Here is a 21,093-nt window from a genome sequence, read left to right as displayed (position 1 = left end):
ATGTGTAAAATAACTTTACACCGACGGTGTAAAGTAATAACTTTACACTGATGGTGTAAAGTAATTAATGCATGTGTAAAATAACTTTACACCGACGGTGTAAAATAATTAATAAAACTCACATTATTGGATGATGCATGTGTAAAATAACTTTACACCGACGGTGTAAAATAATTAATTAAACTCACATTATTGGATGATGCATGTGTAAATAACTTTACACCGACGGTGTAAAATAATAGATGCACGTGTAAAATAACTTTACACCGACGGTGTAAAATAATTATGCATGTGTAAAATAACTTTACACCGACGGTGTAAAATAATTAATTAAACTCACATTATTGGATGCATGTGTAAAATAATTAATTAAATTCACATTATTAGATGCATGTGTAAAATAACTTTACAATAATTAAACTCGTAACCAAATAATTTATGTATATACACTAAAGTTATTTAATAAATAGATTTACTTCGAGATATCATCAGTGTTGAGTACCAGTTAGACATCTTGACTGTATTCCGGTCTCTTTTGATAGCCCATTACATAATACACTGCTTGTAAAGGTTAAAGTTCAATATAGGGATTAAAAGTTAACAATATTTATTTTTCAGAATAAAAAAAAAGATTGAACTAAAATTATAGGACTTAACTCCGAAGAGAGTCCTTCCAGAGGGTTTGAAAATAGTTTTCAACCAGCAATAGACGCGCCTCAATTAGTACCTCAATAGCTGTGTCATTGCCCCAAGCGCAAACATGCTTATTCTCATAGCCTAAGCTTCAATTTATATAACATCATATTCATCTTATTTCTCTTATAAGCAATGTGGGACATCTTCTCATCACTCTTTGGCTTAAACAAGTGTGGGATTATGAAGTTATGGAGGAACTAAGACAAGCAAATAAGATTTCTCTAATTCCTTATGTAAACATAAGATTATTATAGACCTTATGTTAGTAGAATAGATTTTTTAAGACTTTTAAGAGTATGTTACACTGAATAAACATAAGAGGGAGAAAATAATTTTGGAATTTAGAGTCCAGAAGCAACAAAGTTATCATAAGATGGAATCAAAAGACACTTGTAAATTGTAAGACTTATACTTCATACTTTGAATTGGCAGCATTTAAATTGGTAGTGCTAAGACATTGTTTGGTGCATCAATCATATCCTGAACAATTCTAAGTGGAAACTTTAAGGATAGAATGCACTGGATCTTATGCACTAGACATCAATTTTTGTTTGTTGCTCGGATCAATTTTTCTACCAAGTTAATATTTTCATAAACTATCACAGCTTTTTCCCATGTACAATCTGTTCAATTTTTCTTCTAGAGGCATTTATAACTGTAAGTGTAATGTGATAATAAGTCCCTAGCCAATCCTTGAATTATGCAAAAAATGTATTACCTTTTTTATACACATTACAAATAATTAGAAATAGGAAACTTAGATCCTCTTGTCTAAGTTGCAGAAAATTAAAATACAAAGTATTCAAAGTCTTTATGCACGAAAAGATGCAATGCAGAAAAATAACTAACTACATCCTAAGAATTTTAATATCAATTTAAGCTAAAGTTTTAAATCTAAATTGGGAGGGGCCGCGCGAACGCAGGCCCTCACAGCAACAAATTATGATGTAGGCTCCACCATTTGGGTAAACCTTAGGCTAGCACCCCTCCAAAGTGCAATGGAGGTCACTTGCCTAGGCCATGGGCTTACATGATCACCCATTGACCCCATCCAGGTAAGTATGTTGCAATCACACACTTCTATTTTATAACACATGCTTAAAACCGATGACTATTAAACTTCCAATGTGGGACTTAGATAAGATGTGATTGTTAGTTCAAACAAAACAATTAGGAAATCCAGAAACATGATTTCACAAAATAAAAAACCAGAAACATGCACACAACAGAGTAGCATACAACCAAAAGTGTCGGTATGGGCCAATCCGGACTGTGCGCTTAATCTATCAGCATCATGTGGTGATTTGAAACCTGACATTGCGGAAACTAGCCGTTGAGTCTCTTGATTTTGCATTTTTATGGCTTTGAACAGAATATGTCAAAGACATGGAGTATAAATTTTTCGTTGTATTTGATAGAATGACTATTGAATTGTATACTATATATGTATATATAAGAGTTATTGAGACAAAATTATCCAATCCTAAACAAATCCTTAAAATTTGGATTATGTAAAAGATTTGGGCATAAAATTATGACTCAACACACTATTGAGTCATGATGTTCAAAAGACAGACTCTAGTTTTAATCAAACGCCTAAATACACTCTCTAAACCATTTTCAATCATTTCAATTTAGCTTCTTCAAAAAAAAATCATTTCAATTGCATTCTCCATAGCCTCAAATTTCATCTTGGCAACACTAGAACCTTCTCTTAAAAGGGTTCTCAGAGATGCATCCACACACTCCAATTCATTGAAATTCTCCAACTTCTCTTCACATGATGATGCTACCATATTATGCATCAACTTTGTCACGTTGAACCATTTGGTTGCCTTTGACTTTGATGCAGAACCAACCAAGAAAGACAAAATGGATTGAAAGATAGACATGTTCATTACTATGACCTCTCTAAGAACTCTTATCACAGAAACAACTTCTTGATCTTGATTCAAAATCAAGGAAGCTCCAAACTTACTTGTTTTAAAGATTTGATCAACTTTGTGACATTCTGTTTCATTTTCTTGGTGAACAAGTTATATTCGACTACACTTGTTTCAATGTTTGAATCTCCCTTTCTCCTTCTAAGAGAAGAGTGAAGTGTTTGAACATTTTCTTTCATTTGTAACATGGTGTCCCTTGTGATGCCACAAACATCCAAAATTTTCACCGAACCATCCATCAACTCTTCTACGAATTTCTCATGTCTATTGTGAGAAATAGCCTTTTGTGTTGATGTCATATTGAGAAGATCTTCCAATGAAATATACAAATCTTCAAGATAGGAAAGGCCAGTGATAATTGAATCAGATGTGGATGTTGAAGTGGCTTCCCATGTCTTGATTTTGTTGAGATCTTGTTCTATTGTAGTTGAGCTTGGATGGGATTCAGAAGGAAAACTGTGTGAACGAACATGGTACTTGCTTGCCATATTTCTCTTTAATTAGTTTGTTAATTTTTTCTAAGATGCTTGTGAAGTTCAATGTTTGTGTGATGTTACCAAGTGGTTGAATCTCTCTTTGTATAAGAGCTATTCATGATATTGGTTGCTAATTATTACTTTTATTTAATAATTAAATAAAAAAGGTCAAGGAATAATGGAAAATGAAACAAATTAAGTAAAAAGAATGAGGTAGAAGATTCCAATAACGAACAAATTCAAACTTGATTGAGAAAGGATCTTTCTGATTCTCGAAGAATGAGGTGCAAAAGGATTAATCTTTCTGATTCTTTTTTAAAATATTTTGATGATTTCTTTTTACTTAAAAAAATTATGTTTTTATTATTAAGGAACTACTTTTATATTTTGCACATAGCCTCCAAAAGTTCGTAGATGCCCCCGAATTTGATATGTTATTGAGCTTTATTAACTTAACGATGTTCAATAAAATGCATAAACCCCTAATTTTGGTGGATCTCAATAATATTTCACATGTATTTATAGTTATATATTTCTTATTATAGTTTAATTTTTTTTAAGTACTTATGTTTCAAATGTTGTATCCCGATCGCCTATTAGAGCTGGATTTGGTGGTCTTCTTCGATCTTTGGCAGGAAGTTGGATTAGAGGTTACCTTGGCTTTATTCCCCACTCATCGAAAATTCTTTATGCTGAATTAACTGCTTTGTTTCATGTACTCAGTCTAGCAAGATCTATGAACTTTACCGATGCGATTTGCTATTCAGATTCTCTTCTCTATGTTAATATCCTTCATGAGCCAACTCCTAAGTTCCATAAGTATGCAGCGTTGATTCAAGACATAAAAGATTTAATCAACCAAGAGAAGGATCGGTAGGAATGAACTAACATATATTACAACGATTCCATGAACGAAGAGAAGGATCGGTAGGAATTGGAATGCTTCCGTCAATGAACTCAATTACTCAAGGAATTACAAGTGGAAGGATAATATAACCATTCAAGTATTGTTAGCACTTGTGCTAATAGAAATTAATGTTTTTACGGGAGAGAATCCATTCTTTCTGTCCGGTACCTAAGATTTGGAGTTTAGATCTGCTCCTTCAATAGTACTCCCTCCGTCTAATTTGAGTGATACAGTTGATTGTTGTGCACTATTCACACATATTGTTTTGACTATATTAGCATATAAGATGTTGTTAGATTCATTTCCATGAGTATTTTCAAAATATTAAATTTTTATACTACATCCATCCTTAAATATAAGACCCTCTTTATATTTTTCATTGTCCCTTTTTATAAGACCCCTTTCATATTTTCAAGAGCATTAATTATTTCTTTACCAACATACTCCTAATTAAAGTGCATATTTTTCTACAATCTATAATAAATACTTCAGAAGCACAATAACTCATTCTTTTTCTTAAAGGATAAAATTGTAAAAACAATATTAATTGTCAACAAATTTAATGTCAAAACCCACTTTCTTAATCTCCGCAATTTTCTGAACGGGATCTTATAATTAGGGACAGAGGTAGTAATTTTTACTATTATACAATTATAAATATTAACCGTCAAAATTATACTTCTGCATGTGTGAAATAGTCGGAGGAGGCGAAAGAGTTTATTCACTCGCCGCCAAAATTGATGTTTTCTCTTTAGGCCCCACATGGTTCTTTTTCCTCTGTATTTTACTTTTTTGCCCTTCAATAAAAACTTCGGTTGCTACGAATCGAATTTTTTTTTCCTTGAAAAAAAAAATCGATTTCTGTTAACCGAATTTTCCCTGAATTTGAACTAGAAAAAATTTCGGTTTCTGCGAACCGAAGTTTTTAGCAAGAACAAAATTAAAATATTGAGAATATAAAAAATACATGAGAGTCCTAAAGAGAAAACATAGCCGAAATAATTCCCTAACCAAATGACAAAAACCTTTGTCATTCTCCTATGTTCTCCGGCAACGAACGAAGTAGCCTATTCGGTTTCATCGACCAAACCATTCTAATTCTAAGATACACAAACAAACATGCATTTTCGAACTATATCATCATCAAATCAATGTCTCATTTCACTTTCCAACTTCACTTCACACTCATCTTCATCTCTCAGGTACTAAACCTCTCTTTAATCTTCATAATCACTTTTCCTCATAATAATAATAATCACTTTTTCTCCAACCAACAATTTCAGGTGTTTTTCTTCTGTTCAAACACAAAATACCATCAATGGAGTTGAACAACAACAAGAAGAACTTGATCAAAATGAAAAACCCAGATCAAGAAACTCAAGCAAAACAGCTAAAACAATGGTTAATCTAATAAATTTCAAACCTTGGTCAAATGGGTTATTATCATCATTCACAACTTCACTTTCCAAAACCACTGTTCTTCAAACACTTCGTCATATTAAGGTACCATCAAAAGCCTTTTTCTTTTTCAATTGGGTACATCAAAATGGTTTCTCTCATAATCCTCAATCCTATTTTATCATGTTACAAATTTTGGGTCGTCAGAAGAATCTTAATGTAGCTAGGAATTTTCTATTTTCTATTGAGAAAAGGTCTAATGGTGAAGTTAAGCTTAAAGATAAGTTTTTTAATAGCTTAATTAGAAGTTATGGTGAAGCTGGATTGTTTAAAGAGTCTGTGAAGCTTTTTGAGACTATGAAATCTATTGGTGTTTCGCCATCTGTCATTACGTTTAATAGTGTTATGTTTATTTTGCTTAAAAGGGGTAGGACAAATATGGCTAAAGAGGTGTATGATGAAATGCTTAACACGTATGGTGTTACGCCGGATATTTACACGTTTAACATTTTGATTCGAGGGTTTTGTAAGAATTCTAGGGTTGATGAAGGGTTTCATTTCTTTAGAGAAATGACGAGATTCAATTGTGATCCGGATGTTGTTACTTATAACACGCTTGTTGATGGGTTGTGTAGAGTAGGGAAGATTAAGGTAGCGCATAATTTGGTGAATGGTATGAGCAAGAAATGCAAAGATTTGAGTCCTAATGTTGTTACTTATACGACTTTGATTCGAGGGTATTGTATGAAACAAGAACTCGATGAGGCCTTGGTTATTCTTGAAGAAATGAATGGTAGAGGGCTTAAGCCGAATTTATTTACCTATAATACTCTCATAAAAGGACTTTGTGAGTCGAACAAGTGGGACAAGATGAAAGATATTTTGGAACAAATGAAAGGCGATGGTGGATCTGTTCCAGATGAATGTACCTTCAATACACTGATTAGTTCACATTGTTGTGATGGAAACCTTGATGAAGCATTCAAGATTTTCGAAAACATGCAAAAATTAGAGGTCTCAGCAGATTCAGTCTCATACAGTGTTCTGATAGGAAGTTTATGTCTGAAAGGGGACTATGATAAGGCAGAAAGGCTTTTGGATGAGTTATTTGAGGAGGAAATTTTGTTACGTGATTATGGCCCAAAGCCGCTGGCTGCTTCTTATAGGTGTATTTTTCAGTATTTGTGTGAACATGGGAAAACAAAGAAGGCCGAAAGGCTACTCAGACAGCTAATGAAAAGGGGAACACAAGATCCCATATCATACAAGATAGTGATTTTGGGGCATTGTAAAGAAGGTGCATTCGAAAATGGATATGGGCTTTTAATATGGATGCTGAGAAGGGATTTTCTTCCCGATGTTGATATTTATGACTATTTGATTGATGGTTTGCTTCAGAAGGATAAGCCTCTCCTTGCAAAGGAGACACTAGAGAAAATGCTAAAGAGCTCTTATCAACCAGAAACAAATACATGGCATTCTATACTCTCTAGACTTTTGGAAAAGGGCTGTGTTAACGAGTCTGCCGGTGTTATTGTCATGATGTTGGAGAGAAATATCAGACAAAATATAAACCTTTCAACTAAGTGTTTACAACTACTTTTTGAACTTGGACTGCATGATAAAGCATTCAAAATTAACGAGTTGATTTATAAGAATGGATACTGTGTTAAAATGGATGAAGTTGTTCAATTTCTTTGCAACAAAGGAAGGACATCAGAAGCATGCAAAATGTTTCTTTTTTGTTTGAAAAATAATCAGAATATCGACATTGATTTGTGTAATATTGTTATTCTCGATCTTTGCAAAATTAACAAGGCTTCAGAAGCATTTAGTTTATGCTATGAATTGGTGGAGAAAGGTTTGCATCAGGACTTGACATGTCTCAATGATCTGGTAACTGCTTTAGAGGCAGGTGGAAGAATAGAGGAGGCTGCATTTATATCAAAGAGAATACCAAGAGCAGATAACTTGGATCGATCTGAACGAAATAATAACGCTAAGAAGTCCAAGCCTGATAAAATGTGAGTCACATTTACTGCTTCTACAGGTGGTAGTTGATATTTACTATTTCATTAACAAGAGTATAATATTTTAGTTTGATGTATGTACTAACTGTGATATGATACATTAAACAGATTAAGAGGCTAGAATGGCATGAAAAGAGGTTAGGGATCCATTATCATCCGAGTCAATGCTGACTGGGAAACCTCTTGTTCAGGAGTAGATGAGCGCTATGTCTAAGTAGGTGACTCTATTTGGATTATTCTACTGCTTCCTCGGACTATCATCAAAGGCTGGTTAAACATTGGTAATCCATTTTGAACAATACTTAATGCATTTGTATGTTTTGCATAAGGTCCGGATAGTTTGTTAAAAATAAGCTTAATTTTAATATCTGGAGACACAATCAGATGCCTCAGTTTCTGATGCAAAGCTACAAAACTTTCTTGATACTTTTCCAAATTCTAATCTGGTAGGTTTGTCTAATTGATCATATTTACCATTTCTAGAGATATAGACTTTCAGCTTCTTGTTCTCTCAACATGTTAAAGATTTATATAAAAATAAGATTTATGATTGAACTTCATGGTACAGTAATGGATATTGCCTAGATTATAAGAAATCTTAACAAACCTGTTAGAGTGTCTTGTTTTCTCTTAATAAAGCTGCTGACGTTGATTCTTGTGATCGAACAAGTTTTTGGTGTTGCTCTCGTGATTTGAAATTTTGATGTTGATTTGAACAAGTAAAATTTCATACGTACACACACAACACCAACAAGATACCCACTCAACAACAAGAGCCAAAGCCTTTTCCTGTTAGGTGAGAGCGACTTTATGAATCATTTTCAAATGATAGACCATTTAACTCCCTCTTATTCAAAATGAATGTCATTTATACTTTTCAAGGCAGAATTATTATTTTATTTTCAATTGTACCCTCTAATTAATTTAGTGTACACTACATCGAAAACATTGCACCAATGATAAATAAGGTTAGTTTAGTAAAATTGTCATGTCTTATGACAACATCATTACATTTCTTAATCTGTGTACAAAAACCTTAAACGACACTCATTTTGAAACTGAGGGAGTAATAGTTATGTTATTTATCAGAGTTTGAATTCCAGTCCTTTTACTTAAAACTCCTTCATCATCTTTTAACTCACCAACTGAGCTTCCTGTGATGGAAAATAAATGTCAGGAATCCATTGTTTTTTAACATCATAGGAGTATCTAATTTTGACTAGATAAACATTTCATGTTATTATTGTTGTGACTTGTGGTCAAACAAATTTTGTTATTGTCCATGATTATAAGATTTTTTTTTTTTTAGATCTATAAAAGGGTAAAAAAATTGTGAAACAATGCCATATGCTAGTCCCTAAAGTCGTAATGGTTGGTTATGATTTTGTCTTCCGCAGTTGATTATTTTCATATGCTAGTCCCTCTTCAATGTTAATGTTTAGAGTTAATTTATCTTTGGAAGTATATGCCTCCTATGACAGTTATAGAATGATCGGGTCGGGCTGATATTTCTCCATTAGAGCGACGAATGGTTAAGATCAGAGAAGATGCCAATTGAGACATATATATATATATATATATATATATATATATATATCCATGAATTGTTTGATGTGTCAGATAAAACATCAAGGTTGCTGACGAAGAATGATGAGAAGATGGAATAAATTGCTACCAAAAAGAAAAAAGGCAGTCTTAGCTAGTCTTACTCGTTTGTGTATTTCATGACTCTGATGTTGTCTTTGTTAGTCTTACTCGTTTAAGATTTCTTGTATTATAATTTTGGTCTTAATCTTCCGGTTCTCATGAGAAATGGCTCACGGTAATTCAAAGTTCTGCTGGTAGGTAAGTAAAGTTTGATCAACTATTGTTTCAGCTAGGATTTGAACTCAAGTACCTCGATCTATTCCTTTATTAAAATATCTATTTTGTCGAAACAACTCTGGTTTTCCTATTATCTTGTTTTGAAACCTAAAGTGCATGCATACCCTGGTTGGATTTTATTTCTGAAAAGTTTGCTGGAGATGGTTCAGGTCGTGACTGATAAACACAATAATTTCTAGGAAGTGTAGAACAATTGTACTTTCTTTCCCTTTTTTGTTTTATTAAGTTGACTAGTTTTCAGTATAGGTAGGTGGAAACTGTAACTATTTCATTTTTCAGACAGAGTTAAACTTGTGACTTTCATTATGGACAAAAAAAAAATTGTGTTAAGCTTCTGGTTACCAAGAGAAGGGGACTCTGATTATCTAAAGTTTGGCTGCATAGTAAGTAAAGTCCGACAAAAAATTGTCCCAAAAAACGCTAAGTTAGTTCATAGAGTTGTAGATAAATTTGCTTCCATTGCATTTGCAAACTGTTTTATTTCTATGTAGAGAAATGCAATGAGTAAGTAGATAAACATATGTAGACATGTAAGCACCATTAGCTTTGGAAAAATGAAAAGCATTAATGAATTACGTACCTATAACCTAGAACCTAGAACCTATAACATGTCCATCTAAGCAATTTATGCAAGGAGGTTTGCCGCTAATTTGTTTGTTTAAAAAGCAATTAGGGTTTGCTAATGTTGCAAACTATGTTAGGATTAGATATATAAAGATAAAGATAAAGATACTTTAGGCCTCCAATTCATCTATGAGCTAATGCACTAAGCTATTAGAGATTCTTAGGCTGTGCTACCAGGAAGCAATGACCAAAACTAACGGAAGAAGAACCACTTACTTGAGTTACATACCAAAGCTACTGATGCATTTTCTTGGTTCTTCCCTGTCGTTAAATATCTCAACTTAAAATATTCCATTTTTAAATTTGGTCTCTTTTGTTAACTCCATTTAACAGACGATGACTTGACACTAACATGCGACAAATTTCTAACTTATGTTGATGTGGCATCGACACATAGCAATTTTTAGATGACATGACATTTCTATATTTATTATTTTATCACTACATTTTCTTCATCTTTTTTTATTGATACAATTTCCATCTTCTTTGTTGCTATTTTTCTCCTCCTCTCGATTGATAGACATGGTCAGGCGAAGCTCTGGTTTGAGAGTTATAGTTATAGCAATGGTGGTTTATTGCAGGTTTGAGAGGGATAGTTATAGCAATGGTGGTTTATGGCATAATAACATAGTGGTCGCAGTAGAAGAAATGAAGAAGATTTGGAGCCTCTTAAGATTTCTTAACATGGTGGTTTATGGCATGGCATAATAACATTGTGCAGATTTCTTAACAAAGCTTGGAGCCTCTTAAAATTCTGACCTCACGATTCACGCATCTCCCCCAGCAAGATTCATTGATCACCTCAAGAGCGACGCAATTGAAACTTTCTTCCTTAGTGAATAGTTGCCTTTTCTCTCTTGTCCTTGTTTGTTTTGATTAGCCTTATAACAAAAAAAAAAAACACTATTCAAATCCTACCGACGACATTTATATATTTTTTTACATTTTCTTTTCTCATCACTAGTGGAAAAAACAGTTTTTAAATCAGGGAATTTAAATCAGTTTCTATCCGCCTGATTTAAAGAGTGTCACACTAGGACACGGAGGGAATTTTCATATTTGTTTTAATATTTAAGTCAGTTAAACTGATTTAAAAAGTTTTATAATAATTAAAATAAATTGAGATAATATTATTTACTCATTCCATTAGATGATTTCGCCTCTTTCACAAAAACACAACTACCTCTCCCTCTTGTATCTCAGATCTGAAACGAAACCCTAGTCTCTCTCCCTCACAGCGAATGAACAACGTTCTCCCTCACATCGAACCACGTTTTCCCTCTCAAACCCTAAGTCGTTCTTCCTCGGTGAAACGCAAATTATCTCCCTATCTGCTATGATGAAATCGATTACGACGAACTCGTTCTGCTACCACGGTGAAATTCGTCCTCCGCTTTCAAGGTTAGTTCAAATTCTCCTCATTCTTCAATAGATAGATTATGAGCCTAATTTCTTTTTGTGTGTGGTTATAATTCGTTCTCCCCTTTCTAATTTCATATGTGTCGGTGTGTGTTTGTGTTTATTATTCCGTTTATAATTTTTACTTCCTTTACTTGCTCCTTGCATTTATGGCTGCCATGAAGGGATATAAGATGGTTTTGACCATGCCCTCTTACACAAGCTTGGAAAGAAGGGTTTGTATGAGAGCATTTGCAGCTGAATTGATTCTCACTGATCCAACCAAAGGAATGGGAGGAACAGTAAAAAAGGCATACGACCTTTTGGAATCCACGCCAAATGCTTACATGCTGCAACAATTTTCCAACCCGGCCAATACTCGGGTAAGGTTTACTCAACTCAACTCAAATTACTATTTCTGTTTGAAACATTGTTTTTAAATAGCGGCACGATGGTGCCATGTTGTAGTGGATTTTGAACAAATTACTATTGTCCGGCAATACACTATTCAAAACACTAGTTTGAAATCTTTGACTATGAAAAAACATCTATAAAACTATGCTTATGTTGTACTTGTGTAATGTTTGGTTAAATACAGTTTTGAAATATGATCGTTTTGATGAGTTTATATATAACCTACTTTACAATGGGAAAATAGGTGCATTTTGAAACAACAGGTCCTGAGATATGGGAGGATACAAATGGGCAAGTTGACATATTTGTAATGGGAATAGGTAGTGGTGGCACGGTTTCTGGTGTCAGACAATACATTAAATCGCAACACCCTAATGTTAAGGTGACTTTCTGTACAAATCACAATTAAAATTACAAACTAAAGTGTGTTGTTAGATATTCTTATTGAATTCTTTGAATTGTTCTCAATCATATTAGATATATGGAGTGGAGCCATCTGAAAGTAATGTGCTGAATGGTGGTAAACCTGGTAAAGATTATTTATTTCTTTGATTATTCTTTTACCCTTTTATGTAAACAAGTCTCTAATTATTTAATGTTTCTTAGTCATTTTTGGCATTGGTAAAGTGATTAAAAATTAACAATGTAAAATGTGGTTAAATTAGGATAGAAAGTAATGAAAATAGATATTGCAAATTCTGATGTTGTCAAATATGCAGGTCCTCATCAGATAACTGGTAATGGTGTTGGGTTTAAACCAGATATATTGGACATGGATGTAATGGACAAAGTTCTTGAAGTAAGTACATTACTTTCTTCTACATAGAGATTTAGCTTGGAAGCTTTTTGTTTTTCCTAACTGTCACAAACTTAAACTTATGTTGTTGTAGGTTAGCAGTGAAGATGCGGTCAACATGGCTAGGACATTGGCCTTGAAAGAAGGACTCATGGTAATCTTGAAATGAGAATTTTGTACACATCTTAAATACTTAGCAACAAACTGTTTCTATATTGAAAATGAAATTTTTATATTGTAACTATTTTTCTTTCTCATTATTCTAGGTTGGCATATCGTCTGGCGCTAACACAGTTGCAGCTGCACTTAGATTTGCTAATCTGCCTGAGAACAAAGGCAAACTTATTGTGGTAAGAACAATTTTCCTTAAAACTCATAACAAATGAAGCTAAATGTGTAAGGTTAAGTGTCACTTAAGCAGCCTCGTTATGCAAGCAATGAAACTTCTCTCTTTTCTGTCACAATCTAATTTTAGATTCTGTAAAAGGATGCTTAGCATTGTGATGTAGGGCTACAACATCCGAGATATCCTTTCACTTCTATCTTCGAGCCCAAATCGGCGGCGGCGATGGCAACAACATCCGTAGTCCCGGCGAATCGCCATTGGAAGCTTCGAAGAGATGGGGATAAAAGACGATTTGCTTCGTGGAATCTACCAATACGGCTTCGAAGAGATGGGGATAAAAGACGGTTACTGTTTGTCAGGTTGTTGATACCTCCGTCAGAGAGTGAGCTTCTTTCTTCTTCTTTTTCTCTTTTTGTTTTGTTGATTTGTTTGGATTAGGAATTTGAAGAGTAGAGGTGATTTTATGTTGGATTTGTTGATTAGGGTTTTTTATGGGAATTAGGGGTTTTGAATTTTTATTGATGTTTGTATTATATTGGATTGAATAATGCGGATTCAGGAAATTTAATGGCATTAGAGAAAGTTTAATGATGGGGTTGGTTACAAGAAAAAAGGCAAGCGACGTTTTCAGATTCAGGATGTGGAGGTGACACAGGTTGGTTCGTAGCTTGTGTAGACCCATCAGTCGGTGCGGGAGCACTATGGCTGGGATGGTTTGCAGGTGATGTAGGCTCAAATCTTCTTTTTCTTGCCATACTTGAAAATACAAACATTAATCAACTAAATATTTGACAACCATTAAAAGAAACTCGTACAAATGTAAAGCATCATCTGAAAAATAATTGTTCCAAGTTTCGTGAGGGGTAAGACTCATTAGATGCCGTCATCTCATCGTCTTCTTGACCCATGTCATACAAGTCCCTTGGCTTTAAGTGCATAGGAATTTAACAATCCTGTTTGGATAATTAGACTGGTTAAGTGCTTTGTAGCATAAGTGTTCTATCATATAAGTGGTTATTTATAAGTTAAAATAAAGTTTAAATGTTTTCAGTTTTTTAAGTGTATTATCAGTTTTTTAAGTGTGTTTTCAGTTTGATTGTTGTCTCTTTTGGTATCAGTTCCTTCAAAATTCCGGTGCGTATTAGCAACATTGGTAGAGGTCCTGAGTTGCCGGTTGGGTCACGTTATGTTGTCTCAAAAGTATGTTAAATATCAAATTCTGCTAGGAAGAGCTTAATATGCAACAACAACAATGTGTTCATAGCAGTATAAGGTTTTATTATGCAGATGCAAAAGAAGCTGAGTTTCACTTGAACTAATAGACTACACTGTTATGAGTTCATTGGAAAGGAAAGGATTGATTGGGTGTTATGTCTTGTAATGATACTAGTATTATAATAAGGTGTATGTAGTGGGTGAATTTACATGTATCTTGACATGAGTTATTCCTTGTAGGAATATGTAGAGGAATTGGTGTATAGCAGAAAACTTTGTAACTGAGATGGTATGAGCATGAGCTGTACTATGACATAGTTGTGGCATGTCTTATGTCTAATTAATAAAATTCTTATGTTTATTATTCTCATGTCTTATGCTCATCATAGGTTCCTTGTCATGGTTCAAGGATTATCTTATGTTTTTATTTTTGATTACAGGATGAATCTGATGAAATGTTGCGCAGAGGGTTTAAAGATCAAATCTATGATGTGTATAGATATCTCCCACCAGATCTTCAGGTTCTCCTTACCTTCATGCCCTCGTCTCTGTCATTGTATTTGGAATGGAATTTCTGCAATTTGATATCTTAATATATATGCTAAAACTAAACTAAAGTGCACTGGGATAGTTAGTTTATTGTTTTCCATATGTAGACTTCACAATATCTTAAGGTTTGACAATGACAATGAACAAAAATAATATTGAACATTGTCTTTTATACATACCAATTTCCAATTCAGACAAATTGTGCTATTAGATAGGGATGTAAGAAGTGTGCAGTGTTCCTGTTTGCTAATTTGATTTAGTGACCGGACATCATATATGAAGGAGTCATTTTAATGTTTTGATTAAACAATGAAGATACTTCTTTTTTTCATAATATAATCTGCAAACTGTAATCATTTCATTTTTGTGTTCTTGAATGAAACCTAAGTGATAAGGTTCTGTATCAATTTTTTCATATGCTCATTTTCATGCCATGAATAGGTATGACATTAATCATGAAAGATTAAGACTTCAGTTATATATTGGATATTATATTTATTTGAAATATTAGACTTATATCTTGTTCTTTGTTTTTATGGATTGAACTTTGTTTTTTGTGTTTTTATGAGGATTTAATGATAATGACAATGATGCGAATATGATACTGTGAAAATGATTCTCTACCTGGTGGTGCTTTGTATTATAACCATATGCTCATTTTCACTTCTTTGCAATTTTTGTACTTAACTTTTGTTGTGTCTGTGTGCAGGTGCGGTGTCAGGGATCTCTTTGTTGAGGCGCTGGTGCTATTTGGTTTTGTGCTTCTGTTTGCAGACCTGTGTCTCTTTGCTTTAGGTTAGGATAGTGTATTGCAGTATTGGTAGTAGCATTCTTTAGTTTTGTTAAGATATATTTAAATCCATGATACTTTTGGTAACCTTGTTTCATGAATATTTTGTAATTGAATTTATTTATAATTTGGTATGAAATTTGATTCTTTGATATTTTTTTATTAATGATTTTATTTGAAATATTAAAAGGAATGTGTGTGGGAATCTGTTTTAATGTCTAAATCATGTATTATTTGGGGGAGAGAATGAAAAAAATTTAAAAAAAAAAAGATTTTAAATCGGGTGAACCGATTTAAATTGTTGATTTTAAATCGGTTCAATATAGATTTAGAAACTTAAAGTACTTTTTGAACTTTTTTTAAATCAGACTAACCGATTTAATAAACTATTTTAAATCAGACTAACCGATTTAATAAAAGATTTTAAATCGGATCAAGATCCGATTTAAAAGCGAAAAACTTTCTAAATCGACGGCTTCTAAATCGGTCGCTCAACCGATTTAAATAGCCTCCAGGAACCGATTTAAAAAGTGTTTTTTCCACTAGTGCATGTTCTGTGTTGCGGTACCTCTCTCTAGTTTGAAACAGATCAAATCTATCACTTCTCCAAATATAAAAAATTTAAGCATGAATATCAGTTGCACCCCTTAAAATATAAAAGAAACATTGTTATGTTTAGTTTTTTTTTTTCCATCTATAAATCAGTTATCTTTCGTGCAAAATGTAAAGATTAATTACTCGAACTCCTTTAAATTTAAATGAGCAGCAATTTTTTCTAAGAATATACTATTTAGTTGGTTTAAATGTTTATTTCTCCAAAAGTCAACTCACCTAATTACAAACACGTGAAAATTCTAATATGAACCACCATTACAAACAAGTGGTCTATTGCATACTACTCCCTCATTCCCAAATATTTGATCCTTTTAGCTTTTTAGTTTTGTCCCAAAACTTTTGTGCTTTTAAGAAATCAAGACACAATTAATGTTTCTTTACCATTTATACCCTTACAAAGAGTAATGATGCATTCATTAAATATATTTTCTCTTTTTTAATAAAGTAAGAGTAAAAATAACTTAACTTAACAATCTTTGTTATTTCTTAATCCACGTGCAAAACTCTAAAATGATTAAGGTTTTGAGACGGAGGGAGTATACTTAAAGAATATTTAAAATTCTAATGACAATATATATTGTTTCAAAGTATAAGTTAATAATCTTTATTTTTAATATTGAAACAATGACTTAATTGACACAAATTATATCATTATTCTAACTATTAAAAAATAATATTAACGCTCAATAGTCGTTTAAAATTTCAGGTAATTTTAAATAACGATGAACCAATTATAAAGGTGGTCCACCACATACTCCCTATGTCTCAAAATGAGTGACATAGTTGACTGTTTTATGCATGTCGATGCATAACTTTGATGACTAATATTTTTAATTGGATAATAGTAAAAATTATAAAAATTTAATATTTTGAAAATAATCATAGAAACGAATCTAACACCATCTTATATCATAATATTTATTTTTTATCTATTAATAGAAAAAAATAGTTAAAATAATATGTGTCACTAAATTTGGGATGAACAAGTAGTATCCTAGAACTAGTAGAAAGTACAAATACAAGGTCCAAACCAAAACCTAAGCCCAAACAAAACTCAACCTCACTCACACAATTTTTGTCAACAAACACAAAACAAAATCCTTTCTTCTTGTCTTAGTCTTGTCTGTCACACAACACAACCCAGTGCCGCCATTTTTGTTCAACTTCGCCGGAAAACATGTACAGAGATGTGTCAAGTTGCAACACTTATGATTATGGTGATGCTCATTATTGGGATGCTCGTTATATCCAAGAGGGTGGTTCTTTTGATTGGTATCAACGTTACTCTGATCTTAAACCCTTTCTTCGTCATTATATTCCTCTTTCTTCTAGAATCCTTATGGTTGGTTGTGGCAATGCTGGTAATCATTCTTTTCATTACCCACTTTTTTCTTTTTTCAGAAATAAAAAAAAATATTGCTTTTTTTTTTTTGGGTTTAATTTGGTTTTAAATTTTGGGGTTTGGATTGTTATTTTGTTGAATTTAATTTGTATGTATTGATGATTTGATTGATGGTTTGAACTAGTTTTTATTCATTCATGCATGCATTCAGTTAGATGTTTTTTTTGTTGGTATTATCCCTCTAGTTCCTAGGGAAGGGGGCTGGTAATCCAGAATTTGTGTTGCAAGGTAACTAAAGTCTGATCAAGAATTGTTCCCGTTAGGAATCAAACTCAGGTTCTCCCGAACGATTAGTCCTACGGAAGTTCATTAACCACTTGAGTTCAATGTTTTGGTTTGCATTCAATTAGATCTTGCTGTTTAGATATTCATAATAGCTGTTTGAGTGACTATCATAATATTTGTAGGAATGCATCAACTTAGTTTTTTATGTTATCAATAATTTAAAATGACGGATCTAGGCCCTGTTTGGATAAACAACTTATTATAGCACAAGCGCTTATCATGATAGATAAGCGCATATGTATAAGCTTATGTATAAGCTTACATAAGATATTTTTAAAGTATCGGTTAAAGTTAAATTAAATTGTTTTTGCATATGCCATAATAAGCCGTTTTCCTAAGCTATCTTAAAGAACTTACAAAAATAAGCTGAAAAAAGCTCATGAAAAATGTCATAAGCTATTTTTATAAGTTCCTACCAAACAGTCTTACAAAATTTATATCAGTAGATAAACTCAAATAAGCCCATCCAAACAAGCCTCTATTATCAAATGCTTTCATGACATTATTCACTTAGTTTTACATGCATTCCTATACTTACCAACTTGATATGGTCTAGTAATTTTAGGGAGCAAATTGAGTATTTACTATGTATCTAAATGATAGATTTGATGGATGGCCTTTGTAAAATTTTAAGCTGTGAATCTTGTTAGTAAGCACAAAATGGCAAGAGAGGAGATGAAAATGACATTATATACTTTGTCTAGATTTGTGCTGTGGTGGATTTTTTGGCGACCACAATTGGCAATTTGGGAAGGATGGTGGCGCCATGACATTTTATGGCGCTTAAAATATTTGTCACATTCTGCTATGGTCTACCATCTGGCATTGATAACACTGCTCGAAACCTTTTATGTGTGTTTTTGTGCTAGAAAAATAACTTGTAGTTGTCTAGCTTACAGACACAATTAGTTCAATAACAGAAATATTTCCATGGATTTTACTGCTTTATTTGTAAACATGTAGCTGTAATGTAATAGTGGTAACAGTTTATCGAACATGAGCAATAAACAGTGTTTCCTGTCAATATTTTATAATTGATTATCGTACTTGAATGAGATTTCTCTTTTATTGAGTCCATAATTTTTCAGAAAATTTACAAGGAGCAAACGGATGTGTTTTGCAGTTATATCAGAGGATATGGTCAAAGATGGTTACGAGGAAATCATTAACATTGATATTTCATCGGTTGCCATTGACATGATGAGAAGAAAATATGAGTGCATCCCTCAGCTACAATGTATCTTATCAATAACATTTTTACTTATTTTTGTATAATCGCTCATCTCTTAACCGAAAATAAAAGCGCTTAACTATATACGTAAAATTACTTCATGAATCTCAATAGATATGCAGATGGATGTCAGGGATATGAGCTTCTTTCCGGATGAAACTTTTGATGGTGTAATCGATAAAGGTATCGGTTGATCAATACATTGCAAAATGCAAACCTTATCGAAATTAGTGAATTCCATAATCTATAATTACATACATGGAAATTCATATACTGGTGCTAATTTGTTCTTGCTATTGCATGTACACTTGTGCTTTGTCGATGCTCGATCTAGGAACTCTTGATTCATTAATGGTATGATGCTTCACCGATTGCTCTCATCATTTATCTAACTTCGTATATTCTCGCTCTAATCCTCAATTTTTTTTGGTATTTTAGTGTGGTACTGATGCTCAATTAAGTGCTTCTCAGATGCTTGCAGAAGTGTGTAGGTTGTATAGACTTTAATAAGAATGTTCATTTGTTAAAATTTTCGCACAATCTAAATTCTTGCTAATTACACCCATTTTTTTCTTTCTTTTGCAGACTTCTAAAACCTGGAGGGACTTATATGTTGGTAAAATCTCATTTTGTTGGATTTGGAATTCTATTTATCAATTTTCTTTCGTATAATTTATAGAAATTTAGAAAAGATTATTAATGATTAAATTGCCTCTTGCAGATTACATATGGCGATCCAAAAGTAAGAATGCCTTACCTAAGCAAATCCGTGTACAATTGGAAAATTACATTGTATAATATCCGTAAGATTTCACCCTTGCCTTCATTTCCTGCACTAGATAACACCTATGATCTACAATAATATCGGTTCATTATTATTTCTTCCTGCTTATGATTATATTTAGAGCGATTAACTTGTTGCATAAGCTTATTTTCTTTTGTGAAAAAAGTGCGTTCCCGAAATTTATATAAAATATCGGTATGAATTCATATTGGTTATAGTTGTGTTACTTGGATTCTGTGTACATGTCTTGCTGACATTCTCATTCTCGTAATCCATGCAGCAAGACCGGGATTTCATAAGCCTGAATGTAGTACTTCATCGAAGAAATCATTATTGGAACCTATTCCTCTTACCGAAAACGGCTTACTTCCAGCAGATTGGGTTCTGGAAGATCCAGATTCTCACTTTATATATGTTTGTAGAAAGATAATTGACACAAACGGAGACATATACTCGCATACCAATTAAAAACCGATGTTTTATAGCGCTTACCTGCATCGAAGCACTGATGAAGGCGGTGTTTGTTCTCCTCACAAAAGTTGATGCACAATGAGTTATTGGCTCTTGTTGAATGTACTTGGTTACCCTTGTCATTGGGATGTTTTTAATAGCATTATTTATTTATTTATTTATTTATTTATTTATTATCATAAACTAGAGTAGTGAGGTTTGGTTTTGTGGTGATGATTGATATTATTTAAAATCATTTGAAGATATATCAGACAAATTCAATTATTAACACTTATTTGTGTCATTTTGCCTTTGCATCTATCTTGGTGAATTGTGGTTGTAGTATCTATCATACTTATGCTCCAATCATAATCATTATTTTCTCTTTTAGTTGAAAAACACTCTTAACAGTTTTTAATACTTATTTTACAATCTATACACCTTTTAAGATGTGTTTGATCTACTAAAAAAGATTGGGTCTTGCTAACGAGTGCCCCCGGGGGACTCTTTAAGTATTCTATTTATAGAAATTTTTTATTAAAAAAATTAAACACTACAATTTTCAATGCGTTGACTTTACGCATTCCAATAAAAATTCTATAAAAAGTTTACTATTTAAGGGCTTAAAGAGTGTCCCAGGAGCACTATTTAGCATTTGCCTTGCCAAAAAGATTATATAGGGCAGCTTCAGTTGTAAGTCATTAAAATGGGTCTCATATATACAGCCTTAAGTTGTCCAAGAATTAATTTTTTTTTTTGTTGTTTTGTTTGCAATATGGGTTTTAGGCCCATATTTTTATTCTTTTTCATATTTCTTCATATTTTTTATTGAGAATTTCTTTTGCTATCTTACCTATTTT

The 21,093-nt window shown here is 32.7% G+C and overlaps 3 protein-coding genes, 2 non-coding genes and 1 pseudogene across 17 annotated transcripts; 3 read left to right on the top strand and 3 right to left on the bottom strand.

Moving 5' to 3' along the window:
- Positions 1-609: 609 nt before the first annotated feature.
- LOC123882631 lies at positions 610-762 on the bottom strand. The gene has a single exon (XR_006799944.1). It is a non-coding gene; the product is annotated as a U4 spliceosomal RNA (small nuclear RNA).
- Positions 763-1,598: 836 nt separating this feature from the next.
- LOC123882558 lies at positions 1,599-1,759 on the bottom strand. The gene has a single exon (XR_006799883.1). It is a non-coding gene; the product is annotated as a U1 spliceosomal RNA (small nuclear RNA).
- Positions 1,760-2,243: 484 nt separating this feature from the next.
- Positions 2,244-3,127, bottom strand: LOC123881981 (annotated as a pseudogene).
- Positions 3,128-5,038: 1,911 nt separating this feature from the next.
- LOC123924769 (pentatricopeptide repeat-containing protein At1g02060, chloroplastic-like) lies at positions 5,039-10,915 on the top strand. 4 transcript variants are annotated; one of them, XR_006814837.1, is made up of 4 exons: positions 5,039-5,224; positions 5,306-7,444; positions 7,559-7,731; positions 10,540-10,915. XR_006814837.1 is itself a non-coding variant. In XM_045977739.1 (3 exons), exons 1-3 carry the CDS (start codon positions 5,142-5,144, stop codon positions 7,569-7,571), a joined length of 2,235 nt encoding a protein of 744 aa, XP_045833695.1. In that variant the 5' UTR covers positions 5,039-5,141; the 3' UTR covers positions 7,572-8,914. The 4 variants fall into 4 exon arrangements, 2 of the variants coding, with proteins under 2 accessions (XP_045833695.1, XP_045833696.1); XR_006814836.1 differs by lacking the exon at positions 10,540-10,915 and adding an exon at positions 8,932-10,525 and having other exon boundaries at positions 5,068-5,224; XM_045977739.1 differs by lacking the exon at positions 10,540-10,915 and having other exon boundaries at positions 7,559-8,914.
- Positions 10,916-11,104: 189 nt separating this feature from the next.
- LOC123923198 (L-3-cyanoalanine synthase 2, mitochondrial-like) lies at positions 11,105-15,618 on the top strand. Of its 10 annotated transcripts, none has more exons than XM_045975869.1 (9): positions 11,105-11,359; positions 11,542-11,739; positions 12,015-12,152; positions 12,248-12,299; positions 12,490-12,569; positions 12,661-12,720; positions 12,833-12,916; positions 13,063-13,294; positions 14,031-14,517. In XM_045975869.1, the coding sequence occupies exons 2-9, from the start codon at positions 11,551-11,553 to the stop codon at positions 14,147-14,149; spliced, it is 954 nt and encodes a 317-aa protein (XP_045831825.1). In that variant the 5' UTR covers positions 11,105-11,359; positions 11,542-11,550; the 3' UTR covers positions 14,150-14,517. The 10 variants fall into 10 exon arrangements, 9 of the variants coding, with proteins under 9 accessions (XP_045831825.1, XP_045831824.1, XP_045831826.1 ...); XR_006814328.1 differs by lacking the exons at positions 11,105-11,359; positions 14,031-14,517 and adding exons at positions 13,472-13,633; positions 15,386-15,618 and having other exon boundaries at positions 11,400-11,739; XM_045975868.1 differs by lacking the exon at positions 11,105-11,359 and having other exon boundaries at positions 11,394-11,739; positions 14,031-14,518.
- Positions 15,619-17,117: 1,499 nt separating this feature from the next.
- On the top strand, positions 17,118-20,524 carry LOC123921719 (EEF1A lysine methyltransferase 4). The gene is made up of 8 exons (XM_045974372.1): positions 17,118-17,442; positions 18,892-19,005; positions 19,114-19,182; positions 19,334-19,353; positions 19,438-19,490; positions 19,585-19,615; positions 19,721-19,802; positions 20,064-20,524. The coding sequence occupies exons 1-8, from the start codon at positions 17,259-17,261 to the stop codon at positions 20,249-20,251; spliced, it is 741 nt and encodes a 246-aa protein (XP_045830328.1). The 5' UTR covers positions 17,118-17,258; the 3' UTR covers positions 20,252-20,524.
- Positions 20,525-21,093: the final 569 nt, after the last annotated feature.

This window comes from Trifolium pratense, linkage group LG4 (assembly GCF_020283565.1).
Source record: "Trifolium pratense cultivar HEN17-A07 linkage group LG4, ARS_RC_1.1, whole genome shotgun sequence".
NCBI classification, from domain to species: domain Eukaryota; kingdom Viridiplantae; phylum Streptophyta; class Magnoliopsida; order Fabales; family Fabaceae; genus Trifolium; species Trifolium pratense.
This window is presented reverse-complemented; position numbering and strand designations above follow the sequence as displayed.